The 19,817-nt window shown below is 39.6% G+C and overlaps 2 protein-coding genes across 4 annotated transcripts in view; one reads left to right on the plus strand and one right to left on the minus strand.

Moving 5' to 3' along the window:
- The window catches only part of FXR1 (FMR1 autosomal homolog 1), a 35,916-nt gene extending 22,170 nt beyond the window's left edge, over positions 1-13,746 (plus strand). The window contains exons 9-17 of one of the 3 annotated variants that reach the window (XM_033006358.2): positions 1,747-1,825; positions 3,748-3,857; positions 4,796-4,882; positions 5,608-5,815; positions 7,494-7,697; positions 8,348-8,548; positions 9,299-9,379; positions 11,750-11,841; positions 12,729-13,746. In XM_033006358.2, the coding sequence (XP_032862249.2) occupies positions 1,747-1,825; positions 3,748-3,857; positions 4,796-4,882; positions 5,608-5,815; positions 7,494-7,697; positions 8,348-8,548; positions 9,299-9,379; positions 11,750-11,841; positions 12,729-12,899 (1,233 nt within the window). In that variant the 3' untranslated portion in view covers positions 12,900-13,746. The remainder of the gene's footprint in view (positions 1-1,746; positions 1,826-3,747; positions 3,858-4,795; positions 4,883-5,607; positions 5,816-7,493; positions 7,698-8,347; positions 8,549-9,298; positions 9,380-11,749; positions 11,842-12,728) is intronic. The other 2 variants (XM_033006359.2, XM_033006360.2) reach the window with 2 other exon arrangements.
- Positions 13,747-15,224: 1,478 nt separating this feature from the next.
- On the minus strand, positions 15,225-19,440 carry DNAJC19 (DnaJ heat shock protein family (Hsp40) member C19). Its single transcript, XM_033006362.2, has 6 exons — positions 19,313-19,440; positions 18,944-18,995; positions 18,600-18,673; positions 18,170-18,246; positions 17,121-17,191; positions 15,225-15,795 (listed from the first exon to the last, which is right to left on the minus strand). The coding sequence occupies exons 1-6, from the start codon at positions 19,313-19,315 to the stop codon at positions 15,725-15,727; spliced, it is 348 nt and encodes a 115-aa protein (XP_032862253.1). The 5' UTR covers positions 19,316-19,440; the 3' UTR covers positions 15,225-15,724.
- Between the last annotated feature and the right edge of the window lie 377 nt (positions 19,441-19,817).

Below are 19,817 nucleotides of genomic sequence, written 5' to 3' on the forward strand. Positions count from 1 at the left end.
TAAGAGCAAATTTATAGGAGTTCTCCCCAGTAACCAGTGATGCTGTGCTATCTTGGAAAACATTATGGTTGAACTGTGTCCAGAAACCAGCATTCTGGAAGGAATGTGCCATGACTGTAATATTAGTTGCAATGTAGAGGTGATACGGTTAGGACAGATACCTTAGTGCAGTACACCATTTTAGCAACCACTGTAGAGTTCAGGTTGCACTAGTGTAATTTGCCTGCAGTTACAGGAGAGATTTTTTTTTTTGAAGGTGCTAGTTGTTCAGGCTTAGTTGAGAGAAAAAGAAGAATTTCTGTAGAGAAAACAGAAAACTTTGTACCTGTAGCCAGTTCAAACCAGGCTCGGCGTGCTATGTCTGTACACTCCTCTGCCTTCCCCCAGCCTTGTTGCTGCTTTGAATCCTCACTGTGACTGAGCACTGCTGAATTCTCGGGTGGAGCACTGTGTGCTGCCCGCAGCCTCCCAGCCCTTCTGCAGGGAGTCCCTTTCCTGAAGATACAAGCGGGCGTCATGAGTGTGCACACCTAGAGGAGTAGCTGCTTTTGTCACTTTGGCAGCATCTGTTCCCTGAGGATTAATGTGTATTTGCAAACAGTACTTGCTATTAAGACTTGCATGCAAAATGGATCTCTCCTTTACAAGAAAGTTTTGTGTGACTGATTTTGCTCTTTTCTTTCTGTTCTCTTGAATACTAAGAGAACAGAAACTTCATGGAGAAGCAAACTTCTAACAGCTCTTTTATTTAGGCTCTTCTGAAAAATCAGTATACTTTTCTTATGGAAAATTCTGTAAAGCCAGTCTCTGCACCTTTAAAGTTCTGTGGAGAGATTGTCCTTCAACCTTGGAAATGTCTTATCTTTATCAAGTGACATAATCTTTAGATACTGTCAAGAGACAAGTCTTAAATTCATTTTCTCCTTCCCCGTTTTTCCATGTGTGGACTTCTGGGAAATGTAGTAGTCTACTGCATGTTAAAAATGATGTTAAAAATTATGTTAAAAATTGAAAAATCAAATTTACCTTGATGATGATATTGATGGTAGCACAGTTTCTGTTGAGAAAAACTGAATGCTTCCATAGCAATTTAGAGGAAAATGCAGAGGTTAACTTACTGTTTTATGGTTTGTCTGTCTAATCACAGCCTATGATTATCATTCACTGAGAAGGAAGGTGAAGCGAGATACATGATTCAAAGTTTCTGTTAATATAGAATTCTTGTAAGCTGACGTTTCTATGAATGCTGGTAGGGCCTCTTTAAAAAAATATTTCTTTTCAGTACAGTACAGAATCTTTGTGATAATTGTTGTATTGATTTTTTTTTGTTATAAATGGACTAGATTTAAAAATTTTGTCTTGATATTGGAGAAAATTGATATAATTAGCATTTTTTCCTAATTAATGTCTACCACAAACTGCTTCACATTTTATCTGTGTAAGATACTTTTGTCTGGGGTTAACTCATGATAAATTGCAGATAATATTTTAAAGTGTGTTGAAATAACATAGAAAAAGTTGGTATACTGACTACTGATGCTTTGCTTTGCTAATTAATTTTGTCTATGGGCATTGTACTCAATTATTTCTTTAACATTTAGTTCAAAACTAGATTATCTTGTCTGTGTTCCTCTCTTTTTGAAAATAAGTTTGATGTTTGGAAGACTTGCAGCTGTTGCTACACAGTTTTATTTTTAACATACTATATTCACAAATAAACTCAATTTTTTTAAAATTCATTTCCAGACTGCTGATGCAGTAAAAAAGGCTAGAAGTTACTTGGAATTTGTGGAGGATTTTATTCAAGTTCCCAGAAATCTTGTTGGTATGTAATACTGCTAAAACTTGAAAACTTGGGGAAAGGGAACCTAATCAGCATGACTCTGCAAAGAAGATTTAGATGCCAGTATATTTAATTTCTCCACTTAAGTAGAAAGTGATTAATCTTTTTAAACTGTATGTATCAGGGAATTACTAAGAAATTACATATATTATTGTTGAATAATAAGTTGTCAGGATTTTAACACTTACAATGGCTTGATTATGGACTTGTACAATCTAATGGTAGTATTTGAAGTTCAGATTCTGGTAGAAAAATGATTTGCTAAATTGACTACTTAGTGCTGAAACTAAATTCCGGAATTTAATATGGAAGTACTACAGTTGAGTTGCAAGAATGATGCAAGACAATTCTCATGTTACTGCTCCCTCCAGGGTTCGGGTTTGTTCGAGGTGGGGGCTGCATGGTGTTGAGCTGCTGTATAAATCAGCAGCGCTTGTTGGTCTCATCCTCAGTCTAGAAGTGGACATTTTTCCATGTTTCAGCTTTATGAAGGTGTAGCTTCCCAAAACTTGTAATACATATTATGGTAGCTGCTGTATCATAAGCCACCTAGAGGAGAGGTTAATCTTACTCCCCTTCAAGAGGAAAAACCCATCTTTCCCTAGTCCAGTCTCCACAGGGTGCTTTTTCCTTTTCCCTCGCTCTTCTCCCCTTAGCCTGCCGCTCCTGCCCGCGGGTGCGGCAGCTTCCCGCGCTGCGTTACCAGCCCGCAGGCAGCGCAGGCCATGATGCCACCCTATGCCCAAGGTGTTTCTTTCTGTACCAGGAGCGAAGAGTGCCATCTGCTGAATTGCCAGTTTCGGCTACTGAAGCTCCTTGGGATTGACTTTCTCCCAAATACTGGCTAACCATTAGCCATAGGAAGATGTTTAAAGCTGTAATGAATGTGGCTTATTTTAGTAGTAATAACAGGATCACTGTGCAAAATGAAATTGTAAGCATAGGGAATGATTATCTGTAACTTTTTTTAAGACGACAAGATAAAAACCTACTGAGCTATTTGAACTGTTGAGGAAACATTTTTTTTTTAATGCTTTTTACACTTTACTTTGTCTCATGTTGACATCTGTTGTAAAGAATGCTCCTTATGGAGGATTCTGTGACATGCTTTTGGCTGTTACACTTGTTTTTTCAGAGGTTCTACATTCCTTTACTCATAACTTAAACATTAACATTTTTAAGTGCCAGATATGTGTAGCTGGGGTGAAGAAATGTTTCTGCATAACCTTAGTTTAAAGAAGAACTAAAGTCTTTTAGTAAAGGAGCAAAGGAGTCGCTTTTTTTGCGATTTAAGCATGCAAGTTCCCAGGAACCTTTTGGTTTAGATCCCATGCGTGATCTCAAAATAAATATTTTAAAGGTAGTATGGGTAGTATGCATCCTTGTTGTGAAGGCAGAATTAATTATCAGGAAACAGTTACGTAGTTGTTGGGGGTTTTGTTTTGGTTGGTTTTTTTTAAGAAGCTCCCAACAAATCTATATGCCTGTCAGAATGTCAGAAAAGATTGATTGAGGATACATGTGGAGTCAGGAAGTCCAAATAATTTTGATACGTACACTTAAAACAGACACTTACAAAACTTTTAATCCATTTCACCTAGTCTGGTTCTATTTGAAACTTGTGTGTAGTAGTGATGTTCATCAATGCTTGTCATTCAGTGCAGATATATACATATATAATATTTAATTCTGGAAGTTCTCACCTCTTTCTTCTGGCACAGCATGGAGTTTTCTTTGGGGTTTTTTGTACCCCTCTGAAGTAGGAGAAAACTTTGAAACAAACTGAATGGTAAAGGAGAGTCAGGTGGTTGTTACAATTATGTTATACGTAACTTAAAATATCAAGAAACCCGTTAAAATATTTTGCACACGGGTGCAAAATTAACCATTCTTGCCCTCTGAAGGAAAAGTTATTGGAAAAAATGGAAAAGTGATTCAGGAGATTGTAGACAAGTCTGGAGTCGTCAGGGTGAGAATTGAAGGAGATAATGAAAATAAACTGCCCCGTGAAGATGTAAGTACTTTATTCCTTCTTCCTATGATTAGGTTTTTATTTTCAAAACCAGTCATGTTGAATCTTTTCACAAAGAATATGTAGGAAACTATATGCAGAAAGTGAGAATTTCTGGGGCATGACTCAGATGAGTTAAAAGTGATACCTTACGGCATCAGAATGGGATCACTGTTTTATCTCTGAGTCATTCTGCAGTTTATAAATAACAGCCTTTGTGGCCCATGCACCATTTTTTTCATGGCCAACCCACAACGGTGTTTGTGATTTGGGTAGTTTTCTAGGATGGATGCTTGTGGATTATTTCATGAAGCCAGTTTTAAAACTTCTGTGGATATAGAGCAGTTTTTAATTTTTTTTAGACTGGCATCTTGCAGTAAATTCTATATGAAACAAATCAAGAAAGCTTTTTTTTTTTTTTTCTTTTTGCTGCTGAAGCAAGATTTTTTTTTTTTTTCTCCTACATATATTAACTGCATAACTACTTGGGGATTGATAGTGTTAATAGTGCTCACGTAGTTTAAATACATGAGAACACAAGAAAAATCTAAAGGTGCTTCATCTTGGAAAGTTGGTTTAATTATCCACCGGACACTTCTTAGTAAATTGTGGCTGCTTCTAAACACCTGCTGTGATAAACACACAGAGCAGTGGTGTTGCATGGGGAGGGAATACAGATGCTGTATGTCAGGGTACCTCAACTGCCAGAATAGGTTGTTGGGAAAGCTGGACAGTCTTGGAGTCCTTTATATATAAGCCCCGAGCATCACCCCAATCTGTGATATTTCTAATGTATATTTGCAGCCCAAGACTCAGTTACTGTCTTTAGTCGTTTAGATCACTTCTGTGATTTAAACAAATTTTTTTTACTAATTAAACAAAGCATTGTTTTGATAATAATTTGTTTCTTGAAAATAAGACTTGACATTTTGTTTCTATAGGGAATGGTACCGTTTGTATTTGTTGGTACTAAAGAAAGCATTGGAAATGTCCAAGTTCTTTTAGAATACCACATTGCATATCTAAAGGTAAGTGTATTTCAGAAGAAGGAATCTGTGCAGGAAACTTCGGTTGAAGTAACAGAGTTTGATTAACAGCTTTGGTGGGATTTGCAGTTGATAAACTGTTCCTCTGTATGTCAGGATTTAAGGCTGGTGCCTGGAGCCCACCCCTTGCCCACAGGCGTTCTGGAGGCCTTTAAATGCGTTGTCATGGTCACTTACTACTGTTGGTGTTAAAAGGGTCAGACTGTGAAGAACACTTTTAAGTGGCATTTGGGAAGATAAAACACAGGTTTTTTGTCGTTGTTAGTGTTCTGTTGTTCTGGGGTTAATGCCCTGTTGGGGTAGGATGGAATTTCTAATAGTAACATACTATGTATTCCTGGAACAATTATCCATTTAGATTAGTTGGCTTTGTATGGAGTTGTGTTAACAGAAGTAACAAATGAGTTTGAATCATGTTACTGTGTCAGTTTGCTTTTTTAAAATCTGATGAGAAAACGTGTGGTGAAGTGTAGTTAAGAAAGCTAATAATAGCCTTAAAGTCTCTCAGTGTGGTGATTTAAGAGAAAGAATTTAGATTTCTTCCGGAACTCGGAGACTGCAGAACTTGTGTTTGAATTCTGTGATTTGTAGTCACCTTCAAGGTGGTGTTAACTCTCCTACAGGAATGCTAGTTTTTGAGATTATTTCAGGGACAATGGGAAAAAACATTTCTTTATCAACAATTACTTTTGTTTCTTTTTATGTAGGAGGTAGAACAACTAAGACTGGAAAGGCTTCAGATTGATGAACAGTTGCGTCAGATTGGTATGGGTTTCAGACCTTCTTCTGCTAGAGTTCCTGAAAAAGAAAAGGGTTATACAACTGATGAGAGCACCGTCTCCTCAGTGCAAGGTTCCAGATCCTACAGTGGAAGAGGGAGAGGCCGCAGAGGCCCCAATTACACGTCTGGTTACGGTGAGTTTACTTGAGCATCTATTGAGTGAGTCCTCAGGATTATTTTTGAATCTGTAACTGTCTCTGGATTACTTTGTGTCTGGCATAGTTGAGTGAAGGTAGGCTTGAAAACTTAGAATTGCCATTTTATTTTTTACATAGCTCAAAACGCCTAATTGGATTTACATTGGTGTTGAAGTTCAGTATTCAAAAAATGAGCAAACCAAACTCTGCTAAAACCTTGTCCTTCAGCAATAGTAGTTACATCATCCAAAGCTGAGAAGAAGGAACTACAGATATTCTTCAGGAGCCACAAATTAAAAAAAAAAAAAATCATCTGGAATTAGCATTATCTGTTTCGATGGAGGAGGAGAAAAAACACTTTTCTGTGATCATGGCCATCTAATGAATGTATTTTTGAGAAGTAAACCAAAATAATTTAACACGGAGACAGCACGAAATCCTGGGGTGGTGGTGGTTTGTTTTTTTTTTTTAATTTGGTCAGGGACTAACTGCATTTGTTAAGATGTAGTGAGGTGTTCTGATGCATTTTAAGCTAACAAGGAACTGCTATTCAATTCCCTAGAGGTGTACACGTCTCCTTTTTATTCAGCAGCAGCTCCCCAAATGGAGACAGTCTGCATTTGAATATGGACGTATTTCACAAAGAAACATAAGTGCTTCAGTAAACAGAAGAGAGAAATAATCTGTTTATTCAATACAGTAAATTACTCTTGATCGTCTACGTGTAGCTCACTTCTGTTGCAAAATCAGACACATTCTTCTTTTGGATTTCACAGTCTGTCAGTGACTGTAGGTAGCTTCCAGGATCGTGCCTTGTTGGTCAGGTTGATTCTGATGATAATGCTAATGTCTGTTTTTTTACTATTTCCCAATGAATTTGAGTAAACTGTAGTGAAAGTTGTTCAGTTTGTTTTTATATACACAGACTTTCATTTGGAAAACTTACTATTGTTTTTCCCCAAAATGGCAGGAATTGCATGTTAGAACCATACGGGTCTGAACATCTTTATTCCAGGATGGTTGGTAGGGAGAGTTCCTGGATGCTTGAAAATGCAACATCTGCTATTTATTTTAAGTAGTATAGAGCTGTGTGGGTTTGGTTAGTGCAGAGATGCTGGGATGTTATGGACGCTATTTAATACAAACAGTTAAATTGTTCAAGCAGCATTACAACCGCCAGAAGGGGTTGCTTAGCAACAGCCGCCAGCTATAAGGTGGCAAAGTTGTCCTTGGGAATTTCAGAGAAGTTGCCTAGAAACTGCACCAAATGCCTGCAGTGTATATACAAAGGGAGGAAATATTGTTTAATCCTTGGTTTATCTGTGTACATAAATTACAGTTTTGGTAATCTTTGAGCCCTTATTTTGCACGTTATTACAAGCAAACTTAGGTTGAGAATCTTAGAAACTGAAGTAATTTGTGCTCTATTTTTATATGTGTATATTGTTATATATACAATATAAAATTATAGACATCTATACTTTTATATAAAATATTTACAAGTTTATTTTTTTATTTATACATTTTATATATAAAATTTACACATATATATAAATATATCTATATAAAAAAAAAAACAGCCATGCTGGTTGGAAGACGCTTGTGAAGATCTGAAACCAGACTATAATCCCAAATTTTATATTGATTTCCAATTTTCTTTTCCTTCTTGTACAAGGTACAAACTCTGAGCTCTCTAATCCCTCTGAAACAGAATCTGAGAGAAAAGATGAACTTAGTGACTGGTCCTTGGCAGGAGAAGATGACAGAGAAAGCAGACATCAACGTGACAATAGACGACGTCCTGGAGGACGAGGACGTAGTGTATCTGGAGGTCGTGGGCGTGGGGGACCTCGTGGTGGCAAGTCATCCATTAGCTCTGGTACTGGGTTTCAAACATATTTAGTTTGTGTCCCTGGCAGTTTTCTGCATAAGCTCTTGAATATTTTTAAATACTCCATTTTTACATTATAATCTTAATACGTTGGGATTTCAGAAGAGTGTGTGATAGTTTCTTGTCATACACTATACTGTTAGATTTTTCTTTGTTTATCTTCTGCTCACAGTGATCTTCATTTCCTTCCTCTACCCGACACACCTAATCATGATATTAGCAGAGTTTGTAAGTTTTGACATGTTATCTATGGCTGCCTGCTGAGTTAAGCTTCTGTTTAGATACAGAATGAGAGGAGCTATCATGGAATTGAAGTTATCTTATGTTTTATCACAGTTTGACTGTGCTTATTCATAACACTTTAACAGTGTCAAAAGTACCATGCTGCTAAGAAGTGAAAGGTGTATTTTACACATTTAGCAGTTTTGAGTAAAAGTTCTCTAAATGTCACCTTGGAAACCTTTGTGATGAAATAATAAAAGTGCCTGTTGTGGTGCCTCAGAATACACGTTGGATTAGAGTCGGGGAGGAACCAGTTGCTTTCTACTTTGAAACTTTCAAACACAGATGTCAGTCAGCCTGGAAATTAAATTGTACGTAACTGCAGTATCTTAGATGTAAACTTTTTGTTTGTTTAGTGCTTAAAGATCCGGACAGCAACCCTTACAGCTTGCTTGATAACACAGAGTCGGACCAGACTGTGGATACTGATGCCAGTGAGTCTCACCACAGTAGTAACCGTCGCAGGAGGTCACGCCGGCGACGGACTGATGAAGATGCCGTCCTTATGGATGGAATGACAGAGTCTGATACAGCTTCTGTTAATGAGAATGGTTTAGGTATGTAAACAGTTGGATAGTCCCAGACCAAGCTAAGAAAAAATGTGTTGTCCATGTGAGTGTAGTGAAGCACTTGTTCATTTTCGTTAGTGATGAATTGTTGTTCTGTCGCTGTCTGATTAAAGAGAGACTTCCGCCATGGCTCTGCCATGAAATCTCCTCTTTACTGAGCTCCACTAGTATTTTCATACTCCTCTTTTCTAAAAACTGTCCGATGGAGACCAAAGACTAACTTGTTTCCCATTAGTACTGATTTTTTCACAGAAACAGTGCTGTTGGATCAGCATTCTATTTTGTCCTTGGTAACCTCAGTCTCAGCGTAGGAAAGCTACTTAAGGAGCTCTTAATTTGTCTCTTCCCAGCTTCTGCTTAAGTGAATTCCCTCGGTGAATTCTCTTGATACTCCCTGGGACAAGAATATAATCTGATGCTTAATAATGCAGGAAAAAGCCCCTCTTCTTTCATGTGTTACATGGCTAAAATTTGACATATGGTTACTTAATAATTGGAAACTGAGGTCATTAAGCATACGCCTAAATGTTTTAATGAGCCGAGAGCAAAAAGTAAAATCTAGCTTTTGTATTGTTGTGTGTGCTTTCAGTTTAAAGTTATGTTTTTCTTTCAGCCTGTCTTATTTAGCCTGTCTCTTTAACAGAAGCAATTCTAAATGCCCCATCCTGAAACTGCTGAAGAATTTACTCTATTTATTTTATCATCAGAAATAGTTCATGGTAAACTTTGCAATTGCAGATGATAGTGACAAAAAACCCCAGCGACGCAATCGTAGCCGCAGGCGTCGCTTCAGGGGTCAGGCAGAAGATAGACAGCCAGGTAATTCGAGTGGAGCTGTGGGTAATCTCAGGTCAAAAGCATGAGAGAATGTTGTGTCTGCTGTTTTACATATAGCTGCATAATATAAAAAGGTTACTCAATAACTAATAAGACTACTAGATAAAGATGGAAGACATTTCTTGTACTAGGAGAATTTATGAAAGTTCTTAATCCGCCTAATGAAACTAATTTATAATGTCTAACTTTTCGCTTGGACATACAAGTTACGCTTCTGATCCAGTTCTCACTGAAGTCAATAGCCAAACCGCTGTTGAGTTCAGTGGCCCAGGATCGAGACAAACGTGGAGGCTCATGATCTGCACTCACTTGCATCTGTGCGCTTGCACGGAAGGTGACACGGGCTGTGGGGCGCGGGCTGCGCAGCCGCGTTGGAGCGGCGGGGTGGGGGTGCGCTGGCAGGGCTCCGTGAGGGAGCTCACGCGGCGTCTGCCGGTCCCTGGCCTGCATCAAACTGCTGCTGCCGGCCCTTGGCTTCTGTGAGTACTTTTGTCATCCACAAACTGAGGGTGGGAAGGAGGAATTTAAACGAAATTGCATGTTGCCAATTTTTTTTTGTTGTTGTGGCTTGTTGCATTTCTTTTGTGTGTACTAACACTTGAAATGTTAAAGGTGAACGAGCTAATTTTCAATATAATGCCTTATTTAGAAAATGCTTGTACATAAAGGTAGTAACAGAAGGTCTTCTAGATTAACAGGTTCAAAATTTCACCCATATTTGTCTTCCTTATATCTGTCGTGCTCATAAAACGTTTGATTAAGAAGAAAGAGGTTGTTGAATTACACTAAAACTTGGGGGAGGAAAAAAAAACCCTAACACCCCAGCCCCCTAAAAAAAAAAAAAAAAAGTAACCCATTACTTCTGAACATTCTAGTTTTCTAGTTATGTACCAGTGATACAAGTTTATAAAGGGGTGGAAAAAGTAAAGATGGATTTCAGCATTTACTTCTAAAAAACTAATTTCAGCCAGCAACATAGAGATACTAGTTATCTCTACCAAAGCTGTGATATTTCTCGTTTAAATCTAAGTATTCTAAGAACAAAAAAAGATTACTCTTTTTTTTTTTCCTGTTGATGTCCTTGTTCAAGGTACCATTTTCAGTTTCCATAATAAATATTTTTAAATACAGCAGTAAGAGCATTGGTAGTTATACTGTCTTTGTGAAAAATGCTCTAATAATTTAATCTCTTCATAAACACTTCGTATAGTGTGTGCAATTAAGACATAAGGGACTGACTCCCCCCCCTTGCCCCCAAGTGGTAACAGTGTACTCCAGTCATTTAGTTGTGTTACTTGAGTTACATTGCTACATGCTTTGGGTTCCTACCACGTGTATGAATATTAAGAATTGGTGTCTTGCCACTCTGTACACCAAGCATGCTTCACCTTTACGTTAGAGGAGTTGGGTGCAGAACTTCATTTTAAAGAAATCATTGTCCTTGTGCAGAAACTCCCTTGGTCTTGACTATCATGCAAGGGCCCAGCTGTAAGAAGTCCAGTTACTGTAATAGAAAAATTCATGTGTTGTATTTCCTATTCTGATGTAGGTTTCATGTACAGTCATTCCTAAATGCAGAAAAAGAGTTCACCTGAATGTGATGTACTACATACAACTGACTGTACTGTTCAGTAGATAGTGCCTGCCAGCTCTCTGCTTTAGCTCATCAAAGATACAAACGTGTATTTAAATTTGTAGTACTGTATATTCTAGATAGAGTTGAGGCTGGTTGCAAGAGGGTGGGGTAAGACAAAACCAGGCTGCAAGAACATGTGCTGAGATGATGAGAGGTCAGAAACGCCCCTGCTGGCCCCGCCAGGGGCACCTCTGGGCATTGCCTTTGGGATGCCAGGAGGAGGGGCACTTCTCTGGCCAGCTGCTTCATCCAGTAACAGAGATGAGAATGCTGCTTTATCGTAACTGATACCATACTCCAAACCTCCCCCAATTCTTTCCATATTTTAACTTACCTCCATTTTATTCGTGTTGAAATTCTTCACTACTCAAGATAGTAAAACCCCAATGACAAACATACTTTAAAGAGCCTGCAGTCAGATCTCTCCAAACGCAGTACAGAAGGCCCTTATCTTCCACTAATATTTACAATTGGAACAAAATTACTATTTTATTAAGATTATACCTTCGTATCATGATGTTACCCCTGATTTTAGTGAAAATTGTATTTAACGGAAACAAACTTATCCTTGCTATAGAGTGGATACCTGTAAGTGTGAAGGCCTTTTGTGAGATGTCTCTCAGCTACAGCATAACTTGTACAGAAAAGACATACGAAGCTTAATGCTAAATTAGACTTCTGATGTGAGCATCACTGTAATTTTTTTCCTTGAACAGTAACAGTAGCTGATTATATATCACGAGCTGAATCTCAAAGTAGACAGAGAAACCCTCCAAAGGAGACACTAGCCAAAACCAAGAAAGAAACGGTAAGAACAATTTTAATGTATGTTTCCTTTTTTCTCTTTGCTTGCAGCAGAATACTAAAGGATGCTTCATTTAGATTGCCCTCACTTGACTACAAATGCATTTGACTTCAAGAATAAATTAAAAGCAAGAACAGCCCTGAGTAAACAGAACTGACACTGATTTGCCGACTCAGTGACTAGTGTAATGCTCAAAATAAGGCTTTACACGTTTTAAAATGCTACGCTTACTAATGTAGCATTACATAGTAAAATGTGAAAGTTTTCCATGGATGAGTCTTGAGAACTAATCCTTACAACACTTTCTGGAGGATACTAGGTAGCATGTTTAGTGACTTGTACAAACTATTTTAGAAAGAATTGATGTTACAAAGCTTGTAGATTTGAGATCTGTTCTTAAAGGATCAGAATGGCATTATGTATCAAAAAATAATACTTAGAACAGAATAAAGCAGAGTTTCTTTACTTCTAAGGTAACACTGAGCTTCCTGCCACAAGTTACATCCCGAGTTTAGCAAAATAAGAAAGACCCGTTGCTGAATGCTTAACATACATCTAATCAGACTGTAGACTTTGAAAGGGGTGTAAAACTCAACTTTTCAGTCACCTTCTTCATTGGCCTAGACAAACTGAAATTGTGAAATAAAACCTTCTGGGGGTGCTGGGGGCATGCTGTCTTGGGGGTTACCTTGGCAGGATTTCCCCAGAAATGTCTGATACAGAAGTACCCTATAAATGACAGAGTCGGAGGATGCTGTCACTGGCAGGGTACTGGCACAGACAGCCCGGGTGTTTCCTATTGCCAAGTTGCTGTGGGAGCCAGAGGGCAATTTAGATTACACTCCTATTTTTACATAATTCTTAATATTACCCTGGTTTTGCTTCTGTAGACAAAAGATCCGATTGATGAAAACAGCCCTTCTGAAAAAGCAGTGAACGGCCCTGCTACAACTTCTGGGGATGAGCCTTCTAAACTACAGCACAGTCCTGATGAAAAGAAAGTTACTGTTCAAGAGGATGGAAATAATCAGGAAGAAGCAGTGCTGAATGGTGTTTCATAAACTGAAGTTCCTAGTTTACAGTTCTTCTACATTACATTTAAAATAGTGCTTGTATAAGCTTGCCAAAGATAGAATATGGATCGCCAGTCTTGACACCGCACTTTCAGTTCCTCCATTTTGGAATACAGAAAGGGGAGGGATCCTGAAGAAATCATATGTTAAACATACTTTGACACCTACTGTGTTATAAATATATCATCAGATGTGCCTTGAGATAGTATATGTAACATTTAAATAAACAAAATTGCTGGCTATAGGAAATGTTATTTTGTTTTCAAAATATGGCAAAGATGTGAGGGGGATCCCTAACATAATACTCTTTATGAAAGCATTAGCTGCTTTTGTTACATTTTTAATAATATGCAACCACTTCTTCACCTGAGGAATACTAGAAAGAAATGCAGTCTAAAATATTTTGCACTGAAATGTAATTTCTCCATTAGTTTAGTCTGGAAACTGGTCTGTTTTAATACATGTTTTTTAAATGCTGTATGTAGAGGAAAATCTGCAGACCACTGGAATACATTTGTTAAATTCTCATAATCTGCAGGGATACTGGGTGACATTGGCAGTGACTGTTCTACATTGAGGCTTTGTTTGGTTTATTTATTAAACTGTACAGTATTTAAAAATCAAACATAGCTTTAGTTAACACTAAGCTGAATTAGTCATGTCCATTAAGACATAACCTGAACTACTGAAAAGATCAATTTCCAGAAAGTTTATTCTGTATAAACTACATATGTTAGTCCTTAGTAGAGTATTTTTATTTTTGTTTTGGTTGTTTGATGTGCAATATGTTTTTTTTGTATGCTGGTAGTAAAAGAAAATAAACTTTGATCTTCCATCTGTTGACTGTTTCTATCAGAAATTTAAATTACTATTGACTTCAAGGTTTTCAAGCTCTTAACTAACAATTGAAACTTGTTTGTGAGGCAGCTTGAACCTTTAATTAACTCTCTTATGAATAAGAGTTTTCTAATATCTAATAATCTTCCAGTCTTCAAGGAGATGATGTAAAATATCAGTTTACAAAACTAAAATCAGACTTCTTACCTTGGAGAATACCATACCCTGACTAACATATATAGGAATTAATGCAGATGTCATTTTTGATTGAGAAGTTAGATGCATGACACACTAACCCATCTTTTCAGGTACACGAGCAAGAGCGGTGAACCAGGACAGACAGATGTGGAGAACGTTTGGGTAGCAAGGAACTGGTGTAGGAAGTCAGAGCAAGCTGGTAGTGCTGAAGTTGTGCTGACTTTGAAAAAAAAAAAAAAAAAAACCACAACCAACTTGTCTTGCCTGATTTTGTCAGGAGTAAGGACGGAAGTGTTGGGAACCACCTGTGACTCCAGCTGCTGTACCTGACAGAGCTACGGCAGAGCTGTACCACCTGGAGCTGGGTATGTATTGCACTGAAGGAGAACACCCAGTACAACTGCAACTGCAGTGTGCACAAACATCTCAGCAGGTGAGGCAGCTGCAAGAGCCGAGAAAATTTTAAAAGCGGGGAAGGAAAAAAAGAGCTGTGTTTAAAAAGTATCATTTGGCAGGGAAAAATTTAAGTACAGCAACATTCCACACAGAGCTTGAACTATGCACACTCTGGAACTGCTGCATGGCAATGGTCCAGCTGCTTTTTTCACTCCACTTTCACAGCTGTAGTAAAGCAGCATTAGCCCTCTCTCTAGGTTCTAAATGTTTCCCCTTTCACACTCCCCTTACTGATTTGCTCCTCTCTTCTAAAGGCGTGGAACTCTTCCCCACTGGTGCTCTGGGGATCCTTACTCAGTGGCCTCGAAGCAGCCTACAGCAACAGGCCCAGGTTCACACAGGGGCTGTAAGACTGCTTCCAGGAGTACTGACACACAGACGGGTTATTTCTGGAAAAAATGAAAGCTCTGAAATCCATTGTATTTATGAAGAGAGGGGTGGTAACTCTCACCCTCTACAGCAGTTTTACTGTAGGACAAGGACAGAAATCTTTGGCACCGATTCTGACACTTACCTGACAGCTCCTGGGCTGTGTTAGGCTTCAGGCAGCACCGTAAACCCAGCTCTGGTCTGTGTGGTCTATGTAAAGAATTCCTGTTTCCTAATTACTATAAATGCAAACCTTATTACAGGAGTTCTAACTTTGTAGTGTAAGATAATGTATAAAGCTACAGTACTTATATTACATATTTGAAATTTATTACATGCTACAAAATCCATTAAAAACTAAAAGTTGCTACAAAATCTGGGACATTACAGACCCATCAGTAACATTTAAGCAGCTCAACCAACCTTGGTTTTCACAAGGCAAAGACAACCGTGTACATTGTTTCCTGTATTTTATTTCTTCAGTCAGAGACAACTACACATCTGTCCCAATTCTTCTCATCAATTAAATCCTCTTAATTTTTTCCACCCCCTCCCCATACCGGTTCAGCACGCCAACTTTGGCATATGAAAGAACAGCAGCATGAACTTTAAACATAGCTATGTTTAAACAAAAGATAGGTAACAGCATGTAAGTCTATCTGTATCTGGTAACACCTTGGCCAAACCAAGTTACTCTCTTGCATGGAAAATACTTCTGAGTGGCAGATTTTGCTGCTTAATGAAGAACAGCTGTGGAAAAAAATTTTAAGCTTTGCTCCCTCACACATTTCCACAAAAAGTGACTAAGAAATGAGTGGGGAGGGAAGTACCTCCCTGGATTTGTATTTCCAGCTTCATTTATATTAAGCCAAAGACTGATACCAGAACTTTCCTTAAGCCATTTATCAAAAATAATCGTTTGCATGGACAAACCCTCTGATTTTCTCTCCCATTCATTTCTTAGCTTGATCTTCCAGTAAATCCTTAGCTTCATTGATTTTGGCTGCTACATATGGAGAGCCACCTAGAAGAAAGATAACCTCGTGTCACATCAGAAGAAAGTATTTTCCTTCTGTGTTAAGAATGCCACAGCACACAGGAAAAAAAGGGAGAGTATGGTCTGAAAGTTACTCGAGTCAAAGAACAAACTGCATTATGACTGAAGCCGTGCAAGTTTACACATCCAGTCACTGCAGTAGATAAACGTGCAGACATCTCATTGCTGTTAGGTTGCTTTTAGTTTACTGGAGTGGGCTTTTCCTCCAGTTTTTCTCCCATCATAAATGAATTGGTCACTAATGACTTAGCATAAAGTTTGTTGTGAATACAGAAGCATTAAACTAACAACAAGTCTGCAGGTAAACCTTTCCCCCCTAGCTCAAGGCCAACACAGGAACTGCTGCTGCTGCACCAAAAAACTAATCCAGTTTTTAAACGTGACATACAAATGATTTGCCAAGATACTGAAATAGACTCTGCAACACAAATGCACTGAATTTGTCACTGTGAGGTGCAAAGATGTGTAGCATGTATAGCATTTACTAGCACTAGAATCACTCTACTAAAGCTTAATTTAACTTATTAGGTCAGGTAAAATGTGAAATGCTCCTAGCAGCTTTTGGATAGCTATTTTTAGGTTCTGCATATATTCAATAAAGTTAAATTTGAAGTTACCTTCTGCTGGATATTATCTAGGAAAGGCACATCCCAAGGATGATTTTGGTATATTAAAGTCATTAAGTTCAACAGTCACTTTAAAGGAAGCCATTTTACCTTTTAAGTGAGGATTAACAAGTTAAATGCCAAGCACTAACACATGATTTTGCCTCACAGAAGTAAACAGAATTTAGAACAGGTATAGATGCCTCAAGTTATTAACTTAAAGCACAGCTAGATTCTGAGCCTTCAGAGTTGCACAAACAGGAATATTTCATAGTTTAGTGTCAACAGATGCAGAAGGCTTAATACTTAATATTTATGGTGAATTCCCAATGCATTCAAATCAACTCAAACTCATGTGGTACATAAAGGGCACAAATATACTCTGGGCTTTCATTTAAGGCAATTTTGAGTCTCATTTTAACAGATCTTATTTTAATCTGATATGCACAGAAGATAGAGCAAGTAACAAGCTGACCCGATGAGTCTGCCTGCTTGCTTTAGAGCACTCAAACACAAAAATAAGCCCTAAAACTATAAGGATGAAGGCACCCTAAAATTTGTTTGCAGTTTTCTGGGGTTTTTCTAGTAGCTGAGGTAGTCACATGTCAGTCAATTCTTCCCTGCACAGTTCTATTAATCTGTGTTAAAAACATGTATTAATTCATCAATGTGACTTAATTTACTTACCTTTATCTGGATGATTCAGAAGCATGATCCGTCTATGAGCTTCTCTAATTTTACTTCTGTTGGCTGTAGGGCTTTAAAAGAGAGAGAAAAACTGACTTAAGGGAACCTCATAAAATCCTCCAGATCTTTAAAAGATGTCTTGGAGCAAGCAAGCACACCATCTTATCCGTTCAACTCTTTAGCTTACATGTATGTTTTTCTTTTCCTATTATTGATATGTAGCATTTAAGTCCTGGAGAGGGTTTCCAAGGTTTCTCCAGAACACTGTATGCTGAAGAAGACATACTAGAGCAGCCTAATATGGTGGGGATCATTCACACAGTTGAAAAAAACAGAACTATGTTCTAACATTTTTATTGGGACAACTTCCTCAAGGCTAGAAGAAAAAAATAAAATTTGCTCTTGATTTATTTAAAAACCAAACAACTGTATATAAACTTCACAGTTGGAAATTGCATTCAAGCAACAATGGTTCTTATTCTGTATCTTATTAGATAATTTGTGTACTTGGTCTGAAGTCTAAGTTTTGGCAGGGATAGCTACCATACTCATATCTCAGATATTTTTCAAGTGGTGAAATTACTCCCCTTGCAAGAAGTGGGTCTGCAGCAGCTTCACCCTGCATCTATCTGAAATTCACCGGCAGCAACAGGAATCACAAACAAACACTACAACTGTGTCCCCTCACAGAGTGAAGCCCAAGGCTTCCTGAAAATGGCCCATTTACCTGGAGCTGTACGTGGCTTTTGAACGCGCTAGGGGTTTGCAGAGGTATGGAAGTCCAGCTAGTGTCAGCTTTAAGCAAGCGAACATGCAGCAAAGAATCCCAAATAAGCACAGAAAATCCTGAAAGGTCACCTCCTATTTCCTGACCTGGCAGTGACATTCCCAGGGGAAGCTGAGCCCAGGACAGGACAGTCTTAAGCACTGAGTATTACTTTTCTAATAAAAAGAAACATGAATATGAAAAACCTTTTCAAACCAGGCCAGCAACTAGGTAACACCATAGCTTCCTTTTTACCTTTCATTTCTAATAAATTTCCTTTTACCTCACTCCTAGTATTAAGGCTGCTTCTCGTTTAGTCATTTTGGGTTCAAATCCACCTCTGTAATAACCACTGAAGGCCTGAAAGAGAAAATGTGTTAGTGTAAAAATTACTTTAACTTTACCTGTTAAAACAACTAATTATTGCGTTAGTAGCTGCTGAGCTTCTAGTGTGTAAGAATACTGCGAAGCTTCTTTTGCACTTGTAATAAGAAATTCAGTTGAAGTAGAGCATCATTATTTAAATGAGCGTTTAACTTGTCAAAACAAGTTATTAGTCAACAAACGCCAAAATTTCTGAGCTTAATTCTATTACTGACAAAATTGTATTTAGTATCAGAAAAAAAAAAAACATTAGTGCTATATGGAGACAAGTGTGTAGTTATTTCACCAAGTAAACTTTTAAAGAAGAAGATGCCACTTATAAAACTTACAGGTTTTGGTAGATTCTGAAGCGCCTGTTTTACTTGTGGCTCCATTTGCTTCATAGCTCTAAGTGCATAGCGACCTTAGAGAAATCAGTGATTGAACAAGGCTAAGTATAAAGTTTTATAAAGATTTAGCAATTCAGTGCAACTAGTAACTTGAGGAATAAACTTCCTGGGGACATAAAAAAAGCAAGAACTTTGATCTTTTGTTTAATTACAGCCACGTTTCTCAACTCAGGCTCTCCAAAAGCGTGTCCCGCATCAGTTCTTAAACCACCTGAAGCGCCTCAGTACTGATGCGGGCAACGAGGTACAGCTGGGTGCTCGGTGCCCTCCCGCCCTCTACAAACCTGCGAATCCAGCTGCCGCTATGGTCAGGCCAACCGCCACCATGGTACTGGCCTACACGGGGAAGACACAAAGGATCTGTTTACCAGAGGAAAAGAAAAAGGGCCCGCCCGGCCATCTCCACAGCGGGTCGGACCTGCGTGTGACTGGGGGGATCGCGGCCGCGCCGGGGCCCAGCGGGGCTGGGCAGCGCGGGACCCCGGGCTGCGGGGGAGCCCCGGCCGCGGCGGCACCGGGCCCGAGGCGGCGGCCAACGGCCCCGCCGCGGCCTGCGCGGGGCAGCGCGGGCCGCTCGGCCCCGGGGAAGGGCTGGAGGAGCGGCTGGCCCGGCTGCCAGCGGCCCTGCGGCCGGGCCCCCCGAGCGCACTCACCATGGCCGCGCCCCCGCGCCGGCGGTCACCGGGCCGAGCTGGCGCAGGGAGCCGGCTCGCCCTACGGCACCCGGGGACCGGCCGCAACGGCGCCACCGGCTGTCGTAAAGCGGGGCGGGGCGGGAGGGGAGGGAGCGGCGGACACCGCCCCGGGGAGCGGGGAACAGAAAATGCCGCCTGGGCCGGGGGCTGGGGGGAGGCGGGGCGGGAGAGCCCGGGGCCGGGCGGGCGGCTGGCAGAGGCGAGCCCCGCGGAGCCCCGCCTGCGCGCTCGGGCGGCTGCGGCGGTGGGAAAACGGTGGTGCGGAGCCTCTTCGTGATGAGCGGGTTTGTTCCGCGAGTAGGGCTATCTCGCACACCAGATGCGTTTGTTAGAAAAGGTCGTTTTTCTTCCCGGTTTTCTGGTCTTTTTTTTTTTTTCTCCTTCGAGTAATTCGCTCGCCGCCGAGCCCGGCCGTGGCCTTCCTGCCGCGCTGGCTGCGCCGTGCCCGGCTTTGGCCCTCGTC

Source organism: Tyto alba, unplaced genomic scaffold, assembly GCF_018691265.1.
Source record: "Tyto alba isolate M040663 unplaced genomic scaffold, T.alba_DEE_v4.0 Super-Scaffold_10, whole genome shotgun sequence".
NCBI classification, from domain to species: domain Eukaryota; kingdom Metazoa; phylum Chordata; class Aves; order Strigiformes; family Tytonidae; genus Tyto; species Tyto alba.

Coding starts and splice junctions, on each gene's coding strand:
- DNAJC19 (XM_033006362.2), bottom strand. Junction 18,674..18,943: donor AGCGGCAGCTGGATTCGCAG/GTTTGTAGAGGG, acceptor GATTTCTCTAAG/GTCGCTATGCACTTAGAGCT. Junction 18,247..18,599: donor TTCAGAATCTACCAAAACCT/GTAAGTTTTATA, acceptor TTTCTCTTTCAG/GCCTTCAGTGGTTATTACAG.